Source organism: Poeciliopsis prolifica, unplaced genomic scaffold, assembly GCF_027474105.1.
Source record: "Poeciliopsis prolifica strain line A6 unplaced genomic scaffold, Auburn_PproV2 SCAFFOLD013, whole genome shotgun sequence".
Lineage (NCBI taxonomy): Eukaryota > Metazoa > Chordata > Actinopteri > Cyprinodontiformes > Poeciliidae > Poeciliopsis > Poeciliopsis prolifica.
The window spans coordinates 2,703,564-2,724,108 of record NW_026562388.1 but is presented as its reverse complement, the minus strand read 5'-3'; the positions used below and the strand labels follow the sequence as shown (position 1 = coordinate 2,724,108).

At 38.2% G+C, this 20,545-nt stretch overlaps 2 protein-coding genes across 17 annotated transcripts in view; both read left to right on the top strand.

The window, feature by feature from the left end:
* tnika (TRAF2 and NCK interacting kinase a) overlaps positions 1-13,280 on the top strand; it is a 61,903-nt gene extending 48,623 nt beyond the window's left edge. For 10 of the 16 annotated variants that reach the window (XM_055038901.1, XM_055038914.1, XM_055038910.1 and 7 more), the window contains 15 exons: positions 887-984; positions 1,125-1,148; positions 1,968-2,036; positions 3,495-3,601; positions 3,783-3,885; positions 4,190-4,339; positions 4,447-4,543; positions 4,632-4,802; positions 4,887-5,030; positions 5,126-5,260; positions 5,457-5,557; positions 6,914-7,063; positions 8,479-8,638; positions 9,702-9,841; positions 10,443-13,280. In XM_055038901.1, coding sequence (XP_054894876.1) covers positions 887-984; positions 1,125-1,148; positions 1,968-2,036; positions 3,495-3,601; positions 3,783-3,885; positions 4,190-4,339; positions 4,447-4,543; positions 4,632-4,802; positions 4,887-5,030; positions 5,126-5,260; positions 5,457-5,557; positions 6,914-7,063; positions 8,479-8,638; positions 9,702-9,841; positions 10,443-10,526 — 1,733 coding nt within the window. In that variant the 3' untranslated portion in view covers positions 10,527-13,280. The remainder of the gene's footprint in view (positions 1-886; positions 985-1,124; positions 1,149-1,967; positions 2,037-3,494; positions 3,602-3,782; positions 3,886-4,189; positions 4,340-4,446; positions 4,544-4,631; positions 4,803-4,886; positions 5,031-5,125; positions 5,261-5,456; positions 5,558-6,913; positions 7,064-8,478; positions 8,639-9,701; positions 9,842-10,442) is intronic. The other 6 variants (XM_055038915.1, XM_055038911.1, XM_055038913.1 and 3 more) reach the window with 1 other exon arrangement.
* A 454-nt stretch (positions 13,281-13,734) lies between these two features.
* slc2a2 (solute carrier family 2 member 2) lies at positions 13,735-20,468 on the top strand. The gene is made up of 12 exons (XM_055038917.1): positions 13,735-13,823; positions 13,966-14,061; positions 14,846-15,051; positions 15,143-15,267; positions 15,356-15,471; positions 15,574-15,736; positions 16,289-16,395; positions 17,417-17,497; positions 17,668-17,772; positions 17,858-17,959; positions 18,246-18,449; positions 18,569-20,468. Exons 1-12 carry the CDS (start codon positions 13,809-13,811, stop codon positions 18,758-18,760), a joined length of 1,512 nt encoding a protein of 503 aa, XP_054894892.1. The 5' UTR covers positions 13,735-13,808; the 3' UTR covers positions 18,761-20,468.
* The last annotated feature ends 77 nt before the right edge of the window (positions 20,469-20,545 follow it).

Genomic DNA, 20,545 nt, shown 5'->3' with positions numbered 1-20,545 from the left:
AGAACTGTGGGACAGCTCGGTAAAAAAAAAATATAATAGAAAAAACATTTGCCAGAATGAAATCAATGATAAGGTCCTTGTAATCAGAAAAGTTAAGCTGATACAGAGCCTTTGTGCAGAGCATTTTCATTTGTTGTAAAATCAAATAAGTACCAGGATTTGGGGAAGTTTCTTTTCTTCTGCTGCTGATCAAAGTGAAACAAATAATATATATTTTCATTCATTTTGTTGTTTAAACTAATGAAAGTGCAGTGAACATTTGTGGTGCACTGATTTTTTTTTATTATTTTGTTTTGTTTGTTCAGACTAATTGAGTCTCTAGATCAAAAGATACTGCTCTTGAAATTGAATTTGTTCTGTCTGGTAGAATTATTGATTTATCATTTTTGGACACCTAAAAATAGAATTGAATATTTGTATTTTTAATTTTTTTTTTTTTTTTTACTGTTAGTATTTATAAAATTGAGGAGCGCTCTGTTTCCAAAGAGTCATTTATCTTTTATGGCTTTCAACACATTTGATTTAGCAAGGACAAAAATGGCTGCTGGGTTGTAAAATGATGTGGACCTCTTGATGTAAACAGGCTGTACAAAGAGAACATTTCTGAAAAAGAGAAGCAGGCAGGAAACCCCTGGTAACCAAAGAGTAATTGTCGACAGAACATATTTTAATTGTGCGTTTCCCAAACCTGGTCTTTATGGAATAATGGCGAGAGGAAAGCTATTGTTGAAAGAAACCCCTAAAAAGACAAATTTTCTGTTTCTCGCAAAATCATAGAAGATGTTTATTTTTTTCTTCCCTCAGCAATAGCTTACTTCTAAATTCTTTGCAACAAATCCCTTTAATGTAAGCTGATGCTTCAGCTCGGTTTTTTGTGGTTTTATAGGCCAGACCAAGCAGGTCGGAACTCCTCCCGGAGCCAACGAAGAGGTCAAACCCAAACAGGAGGAAGGCCGGGAATCAGCCAGACCCAGCAGACCTGCAGTGAGTCCAGCAGGAAACAGACACAGTCATTTTCCATCTCCTTTCTCAGAAGCTTTTACTCGTCTCCTCCTCCATTTTTCTATTGTTCACCTGCTCTTTTCTTTCTGTCTGTGCTCCTCTGTGTCTTTGTTATTCTTCAGAGCTATAAGAAAGCCATAGATGAGGTTAGTGACAACCAAGTCCCCCTCTCTTCCTTTCTTTTTTTGTTAAATTTTAATCCCGGTTATCTTTAGCTGAAAGTGTGAGACTTCCTCATCCTCTCCTAGCATGGTCCTGTGAGTTAAGTGGTCTCACAGGAAGTCAAGTGTTTCTCCTTCCAACTCTGAAAATCCAGGGCGCTATGGCAATGCCGGTGCGTGTGTGCGTTGACGCACATATCTAAGAGAGTATATGTGGGCCAGTTCTGGAGTGAGTTGCATACATGCATGATTTTTGTGGATACGTCCAAGAGGGGAGACGGGGGTAAAAGATGAGCTGCCGAGCACCTGAACATCCTCTGAATCTTTCTTTCCTGTTTCTTTGTTGTTGTGGTAACTGGTCAGGAGGAGCTGGTAAGCAGTCCACCTCACCTCTGTTTGCATGATTAGTCCGATCCATCAGCTTGACCCCTTGGGTTGGTTGGCATGTGGATGATGGTTAGAGAGCGAGGCCGAGAGATGCTGCCCCCTTATGGAGCATCAGCCCTGAAGCCGATGCGTCTCTCTTCTTCTTGAGCGAATAAAAGTGCTGATTGTGAAAGCTCAAGAAGTTGTGTTGAAAATAGTGAGCTAGAATTGAAATCGGTAAAATCAGCACTCTTGTTCCACACATTTACAGGCCTGGCTGTGTGTGGGTGACGACACATTTATTGTCCTCCTGTTATGCTGTTGAACCCTCTTATGTGATTTACCCAATGCCTTTCTTCAGGCTTTTTGGTGAAAGGTAGAGGGAAAAACATTACTGAAGGATTTTGTATGTGTCTTCTCTTCTGTCCTCTGTTAAAGGACTTAAGCGCACTGGCGAAGGAACTAAGAGAACTAAGGGTTGAGGAAGGAAGTCGGCCTCCAGTCAAGGTACGCAGACATTTTGCAGAAACTGATGAGTAAAATATACTTGCGGATTGTTTTTTTTTGTTTTTTTTGGTTTGTTTGTTTTAGCTTGTGATATTCGACTGACTTTCTGCGGTTTATAAAGAGTTTTAGATCTAACAGAGAGCCCAGGAGTTTAAGCCATTCTGTTTTTGTTTACTTAATTGCTATTAACTAAAATTTCGGTAAAACAAATGTGGTTGATTCTTGACGTTCAGTTTCTCTCAGGCTTAAGGTGATGATGGGAAAAAGACTTTTATGTCTCTTCAAGACTAAGATTTTACTTTTAAGCTACACAAACACTTCGGGTGGGTTTTCAGCAGTTTAATAGAAAGTTTGTGGCCCAAAAAAATATATACCTTTAATGGTGCTCCAAATACAATCATTTCAGGTTTACCTTATTCCAATTTCCATGCAGTTGGGGCTAAATCCTATTGAAAGATGAGAGAACTTAAGAATGTAGAGAATCTAGTGTTTTCTTGACAGCTAAAGGAGATTAATATACAAAGTGCTCACAGCAGGAGTACCAATATTTATGGCATTTATAGTTTATTTTAAGAATTGGTTCTTAAACTTGTTTTTTTTTCCTCACTGAATTAATGTCCTAAATGTAAAGATTGTCTTCAAATATATGGGATTAAACTTCTGCAATAAAAGCAGAATTAGCTTAAGGTAATTTACAAAAAAACTACAGGGGGTGCCAAAGAGATATAGCAATCTTTGAATATATGACTGAACCTCTGCACTCATTTGGGAAGATTGCCAAATGAAATGAGAATTAAGATTGTTCTTTGATCAACTCTTGCACGACTGAGCTTGTTTTTGACCCAAAAGGAGTCTTCTGTAGGGAGGATGGAGGTTTTAGGGCACTTTAACATCAGATCTGCTTTATGTCTAGTTCCTATAAATTAGATCGGAGGGTGCTGCTTGCTTGCCTATTTATATTATCGTTCTTATACCAGAAGCTACATCGGTCCCAAACCCTGAGGGAAAGCCCAGTCCCTGCTATAAATGATCATCTTCACTGGTTTAAGCAAAAGAGAAATCTCTTATAGTTCATATCGTTTTTTGGAGGGTTTCAAAACACAGAAAATTGTTTTATTTGAAGCTAAATCCTATCAGTTTGGAAATTGGAATATGAAAAAGCACTTGAAGACTGTAAGCATACAATACCCTTATGCGATACAGTCCCTGTAATGTTAGTGTTTAGAATTGCATTCCTTTGCTTCCAAATTTTTTGAAAAAAAGAACTTTAATACAAACTTCAGGACCAAAATATATTTCCAAATAATACTTGTTAAATGATACACAATTGTTTAAACAAGATATATTATTTTTTATGGAGATTCTTTGTTTGTGTTTTGGTCTAATGAATCTAATCTATAGTACATTGTTAGACAACAGGGTTTCTCATTGATCTTAATTCTTGCTGTCGTGATAAAGGTCACAGACTACTCATCCTCCAGCGAAGAATCGGAAAGCAGCGATGAGGATGGGGAGGTGCTGGGGCACGACGGGACCGTTGCCGTCAGCGACATCCCCCGCATCATGTAAGCTGCTCTCTCTGGTTTAATTTTTCTCCCTTTGTGTATATATATATAAAATGAATTGCAGTCCATCAGTTTTCTTTACTATTAAAGATTTGCTCGCATTTGGAGTTTGCTCTGTGAGTGCGGGCGCTTTTTCAGCAGAAATTGTTTGCGAGTGACAGAGTTTGTGTGTGCCCTGCAGGCCGGGGGTCCAGAGCAGCTCTGAGTCGTACGGAGGGCTGGCAGAAGACGCTCTGGGAGACTCCTATAATAGCTCCAGGGATAGTACTCTGAGGATGAGAGAGGTGATGAATGTGAAGACATGCAAACACACTCATTACATGAAGCCCTTGCAGAGTTTCATTTAGATTTTTTTTGTCATAGATCAACACAAATTAGCACTAAATTTTAATTTTTCTGCCACATAAAAATCAAATACATTTTTTTATGTGAAAACATTGAAGGAGTTTCATACTTTTGAAAAGGAATAATAGATGTAAAAGTGTCACAGGATGAAAATTTGGTTTTGTTTATGCTGTGCTTTCATTTACCGATCTCCTACAATCTTTGCACTTTAGATTCAAACGATCATCTGCTTTTGTCACGCAGGCCGAGGAAAGGAGGAGAGGCGGTCACTCCGAAAGCAATGGTTTTGGCAATCACAGTAACCATGGCAACCTCCCTGACCTAGTACAGCAGAGCAACTCTCCCAACTCCACACCCACCACCGCTCTACAGGAACTTAGCGACATGGCCGAGGTCAGGCTCGAACTCATCACCATTGCCGCGCTCATGAACACTCAGCTGTGCGTATTGCCAATCAGTGTAGGCCACTGTTGACCAATCAGGTTTGGTGTTTCTTGCAGTTTGGTTTGAGTGGGTCCAAAGCATCATTTACTCCCTTCGTTGACCCGCGCGTCTACCAAACCTCCCCAAGTGAAAATGATGAGAGCTCAGCAGCAGGTAGGAGACAAGCGTCAGACTTTTGCTGCTGTGACTCTGCGCCCTCAAAATATTTAACCTGACCTCTTTTCCGATCTTCCCGTCCCAGCCATGTTTGCCAACGAGCTGCTGAGGCAGGAGCAGGCGCGACTAAACGAAGCCAGAAAGATCTCTGTTGTCAATGTGAATCCCACCAACATCAGACCTCACAGCGACACGCCAGAGATCCGAAAATACAAGAAACGCTTCAACTCGGAGATCCTGTGTGCCGCGCTCTGGGGTAGGGAGGAACACGCTTTGTTTCCTCCAGTGCATCAACAAATCCCTGCTTTTATTTATTCCTCTGTGTTCATGTTGCATTCAGGTGTGAACCTGTTGGTCGGGACGGAAAATGGTTTAATGCTGCTTGACCGAAGTGGGCAGGGCAAAGTCTACAACCTGATTACGAGACGGCGGTTTTTACAAATGGATGTGCTGGAGGGTCTGAATGTGTTAGTCACCATATCTGGTAAATACTATGTGTCTTACAATTTCTGTGTTTCTCTGATCACCTCTTTTCAGAAATGTACATCAGGTGTTTGCTTTTTTTCTCCTCTTTTTCAGGGAAAAAGAATAAGCTGCGTGTTTACTATTTGTCCTGGCTGAGGAACAGAATATTACACAATGACCCAGAAGTCGAGAAGAAACAGGGTTGGATCACTGTTGGGGAGCTGGAGGGCTGTGTCCATTATAAAGTTGGTGAGATGCTGTTTTTATTAATACAAATGGGTAGATTTTTATCATTCATTCATTCAACTTTTATTTATCCAAGTAAGTTATTAAAACGAGTTCATATTTACAATTTGATCTGATATTTCATCTTTAGTAATGCGAATATTACGAAACTGGCACTCTTTTAAAAATATGTGTGTTTTATTTTTTCCTCTGTTTCCAGTAAAGTATGAGAGAATCAAGTTCCTGGTGATTGCACTTAAGAACTCAGTGGAAATCTACGCCTGGGCACCAAAACCTTACCACAAGTTCATGGCCTTCAAGGTACAGCATGGACATGTTCTCATTATAAATACCAGGGTGGTGGCAACACGTCAAGCACACAAGCTTAAAGAGATAGGTCGGGAATTTTTAAAGTGAAGTTTTGTTAGTAAGTTAAAGTTGAAAAGAGCAAATATTTCCCCTGCAGCCAGCCAGCTCTTTTTGACATTTCATCTGACATAGAGCCAAATTAACAGATGGCAAATGCAAACATCTCTTACCATAGCAACTGACCAGATGTCAATTTATCATTCATCTGTACCACAATGATATATTTACTTTTTATCTCAATTTATTTTTATATTAGACAGCTAATTTTACTGGAAATGATTTATATTAACTCGTGTTTCACACAGGCCTACCACTTCCATTCCCTGGGACAGATTCTTTTTACTTAGTCGTCACATTTAATGGTGACTCTGTGATGGTTCATATAGACGTATTCGCAGGACCTGAGAAGTTTCTGAGATTGAGCCTGTTATAAGGGCCTGACCTATCTCAGACTAGCCGTTAGCTTGAGCCTCCAGGGTACTCTCAATTTATACCAAATAAAAGTGGTCTTCTACGGAGGCAATTTTAATTTTTCATATTCTTTTAAAGAATCTCACTTTAAATGTTCAAAACTCTGAACCATTTCTTACAGCTGCCACTTACCTTTATTGAAATCAGTCTAATGATTAATTTTGTTCTCAATGATAATTCTTTCTTTAACAAGCAATTTTGTCTTATTTTCACTTTCTTTTGTGCAAAAATACAAAAGAAAGTGTTTTTGCAAGTTAAATAAAATGTGACTAATTCAGAGAATGAATGTTTGATTGGCTTATGCATAAAAAAACTTTTATTACTATGATAAATTAAAATGCAAACTATTTGTTTGTTTACATACACTAAATTTTCTAATAGTTTAGTGTGCCAAAAAGGATGAGACTAAACTGGAAATAAGTGAAAATAAATCAGTTCAGTCAGAGAAAGTCTAAGAAAAAGATCTGTCACACTTTTTTTAGTTAAAATGTCATGATATGTAATTTTGAAATACTAGTATTAGGTGAAGAGACTCTTAATGAAATAGAAGCGAAACTGTAAAAAAAAAATATGTTGACCAAAAGTCTTGATGTTGACTGGTTTTTATTAGTTTTTCATTTTCATTGAAAAACTAACATTCTTTATTTTCAGGGTTTTTAGCTCAGACAAATTTCTCCAGCTGAAATAATGTTGACATAGCAACCAAGTTACTTTAACAAAAATTGCACTGTGTTTTTAATACCACAAGATGTTGTGTCATGGAGGCTGACTGTACTCTTTCTCATCGATCAAGGTTTTCGTGCTCTTTTCCTTAACTACTTTCTTCCTGTCTTTCAGTCGTTCACTGAATTGCAGCACCGTCCTCAGCTGGTCGACCTCACAGTGGAGGAAGGCCAAAGGTTAAAAGTTATCTATGGCTCTTGTGTGGGCTTCCATGTCATCGATGTGGACTCAGGCAATCCCTACGACATCTACATCCCCTCACATGTAAGCTTCAGATGCCGTTTCTATGCTCTTATCTTTTCTGTTTGAATAAATCATGCTCTCCAACGGGGAGCTTTCGATGCTTCAAGTCATTCAGCATTAGCTTAACCCCAGTGATGAAGGTCATCGGTAACAAGAAATCTTGAAACAACCTTTTTGATTGATTGACTGAGGCGGGGTAAAGGGATTGATGTCAGCTCTGCATCCGTTTTATTTTTAGTTTGGCTAAATCTGGAGCCAACCATGTAAAGAAGACAGAATGCACACATTATTGAACCGATCATATTGCAGGCCACAAAGATAGAATTGATCCCCTTGCGGTTTTTATATCAACTACAACACAGCATACGTTGTCTGAAGCAGTTTTTGTAGCAGAGCTGTTTTATTGTTTTTCAATAGTGTACAGGCAACAAACATTAAGTTCAAAAGGAGTTCAGTCATACGCTCCATTTAACAATGTGACAGAAACCAACCAGATCAGACCGAATGCAGATGAGCGCAACTGTGTCAACCGCACTTAACTTGATAATGTTTCAGTAGAATGGAAATGTTAGGACTTTCACTTTTTATTTACTTTATGCAAAAAGACTAAAGACTCCATTGTAGAAAAATCCAGTTTGGTCTGTTTACATAGTGTAGTCTATGAAATGCTGCAGTTTTCATGCCTTTGTTTTAGCAGATACTCAAAATGCTTCCAGGCAGAAGATTTAAAGCTGTAGCGACAGACGGGGCATTAAAAGAAGTAAACAGAAACAGAATAAATATGGAAGAGGGAAAATACATTTTCAGTTGTGGCTCAGAAACACCTTGGGAATGAATTGAGAGAGATGGTTGGTTCTCTTGTTGAATATCCGCAACCTGATCTCAGGTTGCGGATATTGGGGGAAATGATGGATGCCAAAGAGAAAAACTTTAACTGCATTTATTTCAGAAGTGATCTAACTTTTCAAGTCAACATGAAGGAATGTTTGTTGTTTTCTCATTGTTTCCATTTTTTAAATTAATGCTCATTTTCTCTCCTTCCTCTCCAGTGTTCCAAACACATGAAGGTGAAGTTATATGTAATCCATTAAGTCCAATTCAATTAGTCAAGTATAGAACTAGCATAACTTCAAAACATTAAGTCTAGGTTGCTATTTATTTCCTGTTTATAAACTCAGACTTGACAGATTAGACCGTAATTGCCAAGAGTCTCAACTTAAAAATTCTAAATTATCTGAGAAAACATAATTGAAACATAACTTTTTGTTGTTCTGACGCTTGTTTTGATGCTTGGCTCCTCTTTTTCAGATTACAGAATGTAGGCAGCGAAAACTAAAGATGCATTAATGCCTGTTATACTCTAACATCAAGTCAACTGTGATCAACTTCCCCACGCTCTCTTAAATCCTCCATGCTTTTGGCTGCGTTTATCTTAGATCCAGAGTCAGGTGACGCCCCATGCCATCGTTGTGCTCCCTAAGACTGATGGAATGGAGATGCTGCTGTGCTATGAGGACGAGGGGGTCTACGTCAACACGTATGGACGTATCACCAAGGATGTGGTGCTACAGTGGGGCGAGATGCCAACCTCTGTTGGTAGGTATTTCTTAAATTTACACCTGTACATGTATTATATAAAAATCTAGAAAAGGATGGACTGCTTCGAGTGGAATACTTAAAGGATCTTGATTGGTTATATGTTGCTGGAGACTGTGGATTTATTGATGGATTGGGGCATCGTCTGCTGTACAGCAGGTGCTTCTCCCGATCTGTCAGGGTGATGAATGAACTTAGTCGAGAAGCAAAGTGGCCAATCTAGGTTTCCAACTATGGTGATGAAACATGGATCATCGCATACATACCATACCATACCAACTTTATTTATAAAGCACTGTAAAACAACCACAGCTGATACAAAGTGCTGTACATAAAATAGATAAAAACAAATAAAAACTCTTACAGTTTAAAACAAACAAACATACATTGTAAAACTAGATCTCGCTGGAGTTGAAAGCCAAGTAAAATAGATGGGTTTTAAGACGAGCTTTACACAGAGCCACATTGATGTACAGCCATCCTCAGTAAATTAGAATATACATCCCTATCTATTTATTTATTTTGCTCTGATGTAATATTTAAATTTTCAATGTCATGTCTGCATTAGCATAAAGTGGGAAATCATTATAATTAATCTGTTTCACTTGTGATAAGGTTCCTTAAATAAATGAGCTTTTCAATAATATTTGAATTTGTTGAATGAATCTATATAAGAAACCTTATATAGTCGAAGGACGATATAAGGCCACAGACAGCCTCTGGCATGTCTGTGGAATATGCTGGCAATTTATTTTTTGTGCTCTACTTCCCTCAAGTGGCATTCAGGGACATTACACATGTTGACCAGAATCAAATTCTGAAGCTTTACAGGACTGAATCCACTGCTTTGTTTGACTTTTTTTTTTTCTTGCTTTACTCATTTTTAAATATATGCATCTTTTCATAAAAGCTTGTTGATGAATTTGCTTTAGAATTGATCTTTGGTTTCAAGGATAGCTCAAAAGTTGACTCTTACTGTTGACATAATGTTCATTGCATATTTGAAATAACTGTACTGTGTTTTATTAATTAACTTCACTAAAAACTTTGCATCTTTTTCCAGCCTATATTCATTCTAATCAGATCATGGGCTGGGGCGAGAAAGCCATAGAGATCCGCTCCGTTGAGACGGGTCATCTGGACGGCGTGTTCATGCACAAGAGAGCCCAGAGACTTAAATTCCTGTGTGAGCGGAATGATAAGGTAATTACTACATAATGTAAGATCCTCTCAGCCATGTTATTTTTTTCTCACTCTGCATTTTACACATAAGACGATTGATTTCACTGTGACTTCAATACACAGCAATTTCCAGAGAGAGGATTGATTCATAATAGAAAGAAACAAGCATGTTTCCTGTGGTTATACAGACTTAGTAGATGATTTGCATAATTGCCTAGCAAAGATATCAACATTGCTTAAGTTTTTTGACATTTTGTCACATTACAACCTAAAACGTCAGTGTATTTTATTAGTGGAAAAGTTTCAGTTACTGTTAGGTAGCGTAAATGAAGTCAAAATTCAATAGGGTTTTCTGCCTCTACTTATGATGGAAAACTAAAACCACACATCACCCTGAACGCAACATGGCTGCTTCATGTTGTCAGGACAGAGAAGCTTTTAATGATTTGTATCTGTAAACATTTTGATAACTTTGCAAAAACGAAAAAAAAAAAAAAAAAACAGCAAGAAACAACAAACAAGTGGATTACATTGATGCTTTTAAAACATAGATTGGGTTACAAACAAGAAGAACTTAAGCTTCTTGTTTAAATTGTGTTTTCTTTCTCCACCTGTTTTCCAGGTATTCTTTGCGTCGGTGCGTTCAGGAGGTAGTAGCCAGGTGTTCTTTATGACCCTCAACAGAAACTCGATGATGAACTGGTGACCTTCCTCCCTGTCCGCTCTGCCTCGCTCTCCCATTGGCCAGTACTACAACCCCGTTGTTTCTCCTGCGGGCTAATGCACCACAAATGAAACAAACCCAACTGACCCGAATCATCGCGAATGGACTTCTCTTTTTTTCTTTTCTTTGCAAACGCTGAGTAGGAAAAAAAAATAGTTCCAGAGGAGACTAAATATCCTAGATTGATCTGGGTCACGGAGAAGCCATTGTTACTTAACTGACTGGCACTGACTTTCCACATTTCGTCTTTCTTTGTCTTTTCCTTCCCTGTTGTCTCTCTTCATTTTGGACCAGTGGATTTAAGGGTTTACCTCTTTACACCTGCCTCCTTCTACCGATCCTATTTCCCATCATCCGACTGCCTTCACTTCTGTTTTCCTCTCATCCATCTTGCGTGAGCTCATCGACAAAGAGCTCTGAAGGCCTTTGATCAAATCTGAAGATGTCACTATTGGAAAGGCAGCGGCAAGACAAAACTGATGACAAGACTACAAATTTATTTTGTATGTCGGTAATCAAAGCTGACAGCCTGTTTGATTTTCACTTACATCCTCTCTCACTTCCTCTCAGCTCAATCTTTCTGTGCTCTGACCAGACTCCCTTCTTATTTCACGATCGATCCGATTTGTCCCGACGGAGGCATTGGTGCACTTTGCTGTGAAATGGGTTGTAACAATATGCAATATGTTCTCTTTCTCCCTTTAGCATGAAATCACTAGTCCATCCTGCCTTCTTCTGTTTCTTCTTCTTCTCCTCCTCTTCACTCCCGTCCCTCCCTGTACTTTTTAAACTCTGAAGGTGCTGCATCAGATTTACTGTAATCTTAAATGAACAAAAAGGGGTCCGGGTGGGAATCATTCTGTTAGCTTCTGTTGTCATTCTACAGAAGATTTCGGAGTTAGTGGTTCCTTAATGTTAGTGAAAACATACAGTCTCTGTAATCAGGATTGTGTGGGAGTGTGTGTGTGTGTGTGTGTGTGTGGGCTCGTGTCTGTGTCTTTAATTTGATACAAAAGTTTAAATCAAGCCAGAATCGAAGCTAGATGTTAATCTCAATGTCAGGCTGCAATATTTCTATCTTTCACCCAACACGATAAAAAAATAAATAAATAAAAACCTTGAGTTTGTTTACATGCACAGATGTTACATCATTTCATAGTGTAAAGTTTATGAGTTTCTGCATCTGAGCAGTGTGCATTTAAAGAATGCAATATGCAGGTTGATTTTGTTGTTTTTTTTGTTGTTTCTTTTCCTTTTTTTAATAAGGTGTTTGTTGTTGTTTGGTTTTGCTTTTCCTGAGCTCTGCCTCAACAAGATCTGAGCTGCTGTCCCCAACTACTGTGTGCATGTGTAAAGCATTCTCTACTGAACACTGTGGATGATTTGAAATCATGCTCCGCCTCTGGTTGATTCATCTGATTTTTGGCTCCTAGATGTTTGTACAGTGCTGAGCATGATATAAGCGAAACTAAAAAAATGGAAGCCAAAAGAGTAATAAGGATTACTGATCACTTTTTAACTACTGTGTTGTTTTTATTGTTATTATATGTTTGTTTGTTTGTTTACATCCAGTAGGAATTTTTACTTTTTTGGAGGACAGTTTTTATTTTAATGTAACACTTTGCTGAATACCTATTTTGTCTTGACGGACAGCGAAATGCATTAATAAATTTACGTCTAATTGTTTTTTTTGTTTTTTTTGGGAAAGCATTTTTATCCTCAAAATGTCAAGCACATCATAAATATGGTACAGACGTTGATTTTCTTTCTTTATTTTCTTTTTTTATTCACCGATTTCACAAAGTAATGAAGAAAGTTCTGGAGCTGCTGGGGTAACTACAGGATCTTTTGCCATATGTTATATGTCAGAATAAAGTTACTCTTACGCAGGATTTTAAATCATTGTCTTGAATTGAGATTGGTTTTAAGTTTTGCCATCACATTCAGTTTTACTTCAATAGTGCGTTTGGTTTACCCAGATTATTTTTATTTATCTGAAATTGTCCCACATCTAATGTGATCTGCTGTCCCAGAATTTGTGAGTGAAACACACTATGCATACTGAATTTGTCCGCCACTTATATATTTATCATGGGTGTTGGGACTATTTTCACTTTAATAAGTTTAAGAATTATTTAATCACATGGGGGCACACAAATGGCAGAGTGTAAATGATTAAACTTTTAAAAATGAGTATTTTGGATATTAGGTTCACTGAAAGTCTCCAAGAGCTGACCCCCGGACCTGCCTTCGAGTCACTTTACTCTTGCAAACAGCCGTGAATTGTTTTATGGGGTCAACAAAAGAGATAGCAAAATACTTATTCAACCATCATTTTTTTCTTTTAAGTGCATTTTTTCCCCTTCTGAAATCTTTTTTTGTGCTTTGAAGGACTTAAAAAAAAAAAAACTACATTTACACTGTAGCTGTTTTCTGTGCTGCTGTAAGCTGCATTTCGCTGATCTGAGCAGGCCAAGGTTTAGCAATAAAGCGCCCAGCTGCAGACCGTCTTCCCTGGGATGCACATGCTTTGATCGAGCATAAGCGAGCGCATTAACTGTCACCATGCTGAAATCTCTTCTTTCAAAACTCAGAACCGCTGTAGATTTTTAACTGTTCAGTTTGTGTTTTTTTATTATTTTTCAAAAGAGCATTACTAATGTCCTGTTTTGGGAATTGATTTATTTTTTAAAGTAATTATGGACAAGAGAAATAAAAGAGACTACCATAACAGGAGCCCGTTTGCCTGTTTGTGAGCATTTTTGTCTTAATTTTGTGTAAACATGTGTATCAGCGTCGACCCTCAGACTTTGTTCAAGCCTTAGTAATATATTAACAAAATGCCACACACAAATAAGTTTGAGCTTGTTTGCACGTGTACGCGCTCAGAGACGTTTAATGCAAGTGTTAATGTACATTGGGGAAAAAGGTATTACACAAAGTAACTATGCAGTCTGAGGTTTAGTATATTATTATTGAAGTTCTATTTAAAGTTATAACATTTAGAATGTCCTAAAACCAGGGGCTAGAAAAATAATCATATTTCACAAACATACATATTTCTGCATGAGAGAAAACATAAAACTTTCCTTTGGGGATAAAACCTATGTTGGCTGTCAGTGCTCATATGAACCTGGGCGTGTGTGTGTGTGCGTGTGTGTGTGTGTGTGTGTGTTGGTTGGTCGATTAGAGAGTGGACACTGTGTGATCAGGCATGTAGATTTCATTGATCATTACCAGCCTCAAGGGAACACTCGACGCATCATGGAGGCAGGAAAGGTATGAGAATTCTTAGGGAAAAAAACAATTTTCATGCATTTTAGAAATGTATCCAAAAAACGTCCAGGATAATAGTTTTGCTATGAAACATTAACTTGCTTGCTGATGTGGATGTGAACGCAAAACTGTGTTTGGATCGCAGCAACTCACAGGTACGCTGGCTATCGCAGTGTTCACAGCAGCTCTGGGTTCCCTGCAGTACGGATACAGTCTGGGAGTCATCAATGCACCCCAGGAGGTAACATGGACTCACTTTCACCAAGCCGATGAACTGCTTGACTTTTCACACCCTAAAGTATTTGCTCTTAAAGAAAAAAAATGTGTGTTTATTTTCAGTTATGGTGTTGCTTTAAAACTATAACAAAACACTTTAAAAAAAAAGTTTATTTTTTTTTCTTTTAAAAATAAGCAAGTTGGTCTGTAGCAGTTTTGTTTGTTTTTTAATCAAAGGCACAACATGTTTGAGTGTCAAATAACATAATCTGTAATCTGTTCTTCAGGACAGATTACATAAATGCTGCAAACCCATATCAGTCTTCTAAAGCATTTACAATGCAATATTAATATTTCCATGATCTGTATAAGGCCTTGCAAAAACATCTTCACTCATCTAATATTTCACATTACACCACATTTCAACCTTTAATGTATTTTATTGGATTTTTATGTGATTCGCTGACTCAAAGAAAGGCTTTTTAGTAGAGTAGAAGGAAAGCGTGCATTTTATGACACTGCTGCAATCTTGCAAAGACATGGCCTGTCAAGCAGCGCATAATGTAGAGAAGCTACAAATAAGCTTTGGGGGAGCTGCAGAGATCTGTTAAAAGATATAAATTATAAGAGCCAGTACTAAAGAAATACCCCAAGAAGTGAAATGTATAAAATTCATAAAGGTATTTAGTTTTAATGTGATGCAAGATGAAAAACATCATGGGATTTAGACACTTTGCACAATTCATTACATACATTTTAGAATCAACTGACCAAAAATCGTGCTGCAATTTTTTCTTTCTATGCCGTAGGTCATTGAGAAGCACTATGCTCTGTCTTTGGGTGTGTCATACGAGAAGTCAGCACTGCCAGAAAACATCACAGAGGAAGAAAGTTCCCAAAACGAACAAAAGCATCCTTCCGTGGTGATGTACTGGTCACTGTCGGTGGCCATCTTCTCCATTGGCGGGATGGTGTCTTCCTTCCTGGTGGGATTTATCGGAGACTTGAAAGGAAGGTCAGAGATTTCCAAGAGTGGACATCTCATTTTCATGAATGCTGAAACAAAGAAAAGGATAAACATTTCTATTTTCTTTTCTGTCCTGCAGGGTAAAGGGCATGCTGATGATCAACATTCTGGCTATAGCGGCTGGACTGCTGATGGGTCTGTCCAGGATGTGGAAGCCCCACATCATGGTCATCACGGGCCGCGCCATAATGGGCTTCTACTGTGGTAAAGCCACACATCTGGAATCACCTTCACTTCACAACTGAGGCATTTTGCAGCAAAGTTCTGGAATCTGTTAAAATGCATGTTTCAGGTTTAACATCTGGACTGGTGCCGATGTATATCGGAGAAATTGCACCTAAAGCTTACAGAGGAGCTCTGGGAACATTACATCAGTTGGCCATTGTAGTTGGCATCCTCCTCAGCCAGGTAGGTTAAACTCTCACACAAATAAACCAAAACAGGGCACCATTTGTGTTTGAAGAAAACTTTTCAGCATTTAACCTATTGATAACATGTATTTGTATACAGGTAATAGGTTTGGAATTTGTCCTCGGTAACGATGAAATGTGGCACGTGCTGCTTGGTCTGTCTGGAGCTCCTGCGATATTACAGTCCATTTTGTTGCCGCTTTGCCCCGAGAGTCCACGCTACCTTTACATCTTGCTGGGCAAAGAGCAGGAAGCCCGGAAAAGTAAGAACCAACACATGCAAACACAAGCACAATTAATTGTTGTAGTTTGTTTTTTCTCTCGTGTAAATACGAGTTGCATAAAAAAGACAAGAAAAATGTCACCACATTCCCCTCAGTCCTTCAAATGAAGGTTAACAGAGAGCTGCTGGTTGGCCTTGCACAGAAGTGTCAAAGCAGCGTGGCGAGTTTTGCAAAAATCGACGCAACTTGATACCAGCCTTTGTTGAAAAATGCAAAAATGCAGGTCATTGATGAAAATGAGAATTTGTTCTTAAACAACTGACCTGGTAAAACAAATCAATCAATAAATAAAGCAAACATTTTTGCATGAGCAAAGGTCTACTGGGATGTGTTGCAATAGCCAGACAGAAAATAGGTGTTTCAATATTTTGTTTTCAACAAAAATAACTGAAATATTTCACTCACAGTGAAGGAATTGTCATTAGAGAAGAGCAACTTTAATTTAAGCAAAAGATTTCAAGAATGTTGCTTGCTACATTCAAAAAAATTCTCTGAAGGTTCTGGTCCTGAGTGTTTGCACTTCATCCTCAGGTCTGCATCGTCTGAAGGGAGCTTATGATCCTGCTCATGATCTGGAAGAAATGAGGAGGGAGAAGGAAGAAGCAGACAAAGAGCCGAGGGTGTCGATCCGTTCTTTGGTAGGTCTCTCTTTCTCTCTCTCTGCAGAGGTGAATGCTGTCCATACAGTTACACAACTATAAACTTGGTTGATTTAGAGTGCTGGGGAGCCTTCAGGTGGTGTGATATTTTGTTTCACTGGGACATAGATATGCTATGGCATTGTGGCCCATCTTTTTTTTTTGGCCTCTTTTCAAAACAGGAAAAATCAGAAGAGTGTTTTCCTTTTAGTTAAGGTTAAATGTGAGTTGACCTTCCAGAAAGTCCATGAAAATAGGAACTGGTCATAACATTTTGCACTCAGAACAGCAAGTAGAAAACTTTAAACTCCTGAAACTAAGAAAGGACTACGAAAAAAACAAAACTACAAAGTTCATTGTTAGAGAATTGCAACTTCAGCATTCTTCCAGCTTGAGGTTCTGCTACTGTAAAAAAGTTTAGTTTTAAACAAATGAATAAAAAACAAAATTGACCTATACAATAAATATTAATGTACTGGTCGTAAGCTATGTGTTTACTGTTAATTTGTGATTGAACTTTTGCAGTTTCTCAAAGTTGTGCTGTCTTAAATTGCTTTTGTGGACTTTGGGACTGGGCTGGGTTACCAAGCACTCTTCTGAGTTAGCCACTACACTTGCTATTCTCTTCTGGAATTAAACTTTGGATATTTGGAGTTTGACCTGCATTGTCTTGCTAGTTGTTCCGCCCCTGCTTGGGTCAATATAATATGTTATATTAAGATATAAATAATCTGATTATTTTATTAGGGACATCTAATGGTAACTGTATTAGAGCTCCTTTCACCTTCAGTACTGCCTTACTTTTGGGATAAATTCAACAAAATGCTGGAAATTTTCCAGGTATTTTTAGAGGTATTGTGTTATATATTGCAATGCCATTCTAACATGACAACATTGCAAAGATTTTTCGGATTTCTGGGTAGCACCTCCATGATGTGGGTTTACAGTTCTGCCATGTGCTACTATTGCTATTTTATTATATTATATCATGTGCTATTTTTGTCTCTCTCTTCTCTCTTAGATTGTCTCCTCTGTATATAGGGAGCAGCTGTTTGTTGCCCTCATGATGCACCTTTCACAGCAGCTGTCTGGCATTAATGCAGTAAGTGTAAAAGTTTTTATTTTATTTTATTTTACCTAATACCAAAATGTAGTGATTTAATCTGTGTAGAGGTATCAACAAACATGTTTAATAAAGTTGAGAAAACTGCTAAAACGTGACTTTTGTCATATTGGATAATCGCTTCTTTCTTTTTTGCATTCGTCTGTCAGATCTTCTACTACTCTACAGCCATCTTTGCCCAAGCTGGTGTCAGTCAGCCAGTCTATGCCACGATAGGAGTGGGGGTCATCAACACGATCTTTACTTTGGTGTCTGTAAGTAATGCGCTCACTTGTGCAAGGCCAGCGTCACGTGTTGCATGATTTCAGTCTGTCTGTAAGCGTGCTCTGTGTGTCCCAGGTTGCACTGGTCGACAGAGCCGGACGGCGCACTCTGACTCTGGCTGGTCTGGGAGGGATGTGCTGCTGTGCTGTTGCCATGACAGCCGGTCTCAAACTCCAGGTTTGTTCGACCAAGTGGAAGATCTCCAGTCTCAGCTAAAACCGACCGCAGGGGTTCAGGAGACACCGAGGCAAACGGATATACAAGCACAGATTCATCACACACAGTCAAATATTCCAAGTCTTTATTTCTTCTCATTTTGATGAGTATGGCTTACAGATATTGAAACCTCAAGATTTGGCGTATCAAAAAAAAAGTATAGAAAATTTGTCAATCAAAATCCATTCAAGAATTTAATTTGTGCAAGCATGAGGTGAATGGCAAAAATGTACTCTTTTTTCTCTAGAATGACTACGAGTGGATGAGCAACGTCAGCATGGCAGCCATCTTCCTATTTGTGAGCTTCTTTGAGATTGGCCCTGGTCCTATTCCTTGGTTCATAGTGGCTGAACTGTTCAGCCAGGGTCCTCGGCCAGCCGCCATCGCCCTTGCAGGCTGCTGCAACTGGACCAGTAACTTTATCATTGGCATGACCTTCCCATACATACAGGTAAGGAGCCAGATAAAGTATGTGCACTGTGCTGGAAAATGCCACAGACCTAACATTATGTCCCACGATCAAACACTGGCTGCATTTTTAAAATATATATTTTCTGCATTCTTCACCAGGCTTGGATGGGCTGCTATGTGTTCATCCTGTTTGCCGTGTTGCTTCTCTGTTTCACCATATTTATTTATTTGCGGGTTCCTGAGACCAAGGGCAAAACATTTGAGGAGATTGCAGCCGTCTTCCAAAAGAAAAAAAGGATCCCCAAAGACAATGCTGAACTGGAGCAGCTCAAATCGTCCAGCGATGCTTAAGGCAGCAGCAGCTACAGTGACTGCATGGCAGCAGTGCTACCAACTGCTCCACCATTCGTCCCAAAGAGGTCAAAGAGGTCACAACCTCTTGACCTTATTCACACGTTATCGAGTTACAACAACACACTTTAAAGTGTTTTATTAGTAATGCATATGATAGACTGGCTCATATCAGAGCATGATCGTGAAGGGAAAAGACGGATATGATTGGTTTTTTGTTTTTGTTATCAAATTTTTGTGAGACCTACATTTATTTTCAGCCCCCTTGATTATCTCTTTGCTGAATTGTTTGCAATGCAATATTGTGGCCCTTTTTTTGTGAAATGTCTCCAGATCAGTCACATTGGATGACGAGCAACTTTAAAAATCTTTTTTTCCATTATTATCCATTATTAGGTAGCATGAAGCTAACTAAATTTCAGGCTAACTATGAAGTTAGTTCATGCTATGCCTGTGTAATATGTTCTTTGTGATGTTGGTTCTTCACTATTCATTTCTAGGAAACCTCCGAGGCCTTCTCATGACAGTTTAATTTATAGATAGTTATTGATTAACTGACTTTTATTTAGGTTTTTTAAAGTAAACGGGGCTGAATACAAATACAAACAAAACTTTTTTACATGTTCATAGTAGCGCTGTGCGTCGTTTTATTTCCACATCACTGTAAGGCACTACTTTCTGTCACCCCATCTCATAAAATCCCAGTTATGTAAAACTTTGTGTTTGTAATATGAAAAAATATTTTCGAAGAAGTACAGTTTGTTAAGGACATAGTACATTTATTTTTAATAAATCCCTTTCCCGCTCCCTCCACTTTTTTTTTTACACAACACCATCAGTTAAATTTCACAATGTTTACATGTAACCAAATAAAAAATTTTATTACCGTAATGAAAGTAAAAGTTTAGTATTATAAGTATTTTACAATGACAACAAACCAGATACCCACCATATGTGGAAGAACCGTTGTAAAGCTTGTTAAAGCTAAATATCTGTAAACTTAAAATGGAAACAATGCATAGCAACAGTAACATATGCATTAATCAATACATTTGAGTCTTAAAGAAAAAACTACAAAACTGTTGTTGAAGGAGTGAGGACATTGAACAAAAACTGTGCAAGCTCCAATTACAGCATTGTTAGCTTGTGTTGTGTGATCAGCAATAAAGCTTGTCTAAATGAGGGATAATATAAAAAGCATAAAAACTGGAAGACAAAGCCGACAAGTAAATGAATTACAGTGCTCTGTCTAAAATCTCCTGCAAAATTTGACACGATTCTTCCCTGTGTTGAAAATTTTGATAAAACTTCCATTTAGTCACTGGAGTCAAATGCAGTTTACTTGGACAGCTTCAATTTGACATTTAAAAAAATGCATTTATTTCCCCTAAATTGGTGCTTGAGGGTTGTGGTTTTCCAAGGGCAGATTTAGTTTGAATTGAGTTGAAATGTAAATTTTTTGAGTAACATTCCAGAGGTTCTTCTGTCTTTGGGAGCAAAGTTCAGAAGCGTCTCTCAATATTTTAAAGAGACCTACTACCTTCCTACTTGCTAGAAAAGGATAAACCTGACAGAAGATTGCAGCTCAATCTAACAAGGAAGATAATGCACATTTCTGTTTAACGAAAAAAAATAATGTGAAAATGTAAGCTTTCAATATTTCATTTTCTGTATGAAAAAACAATAAAAACATTTCTATGGTACTTCACTAGCTTTACTTTGCAGATTTACTTGTCATTTCCCAGTTTTATAAATGTAATGATACACCCAATAGTAGTAATATGC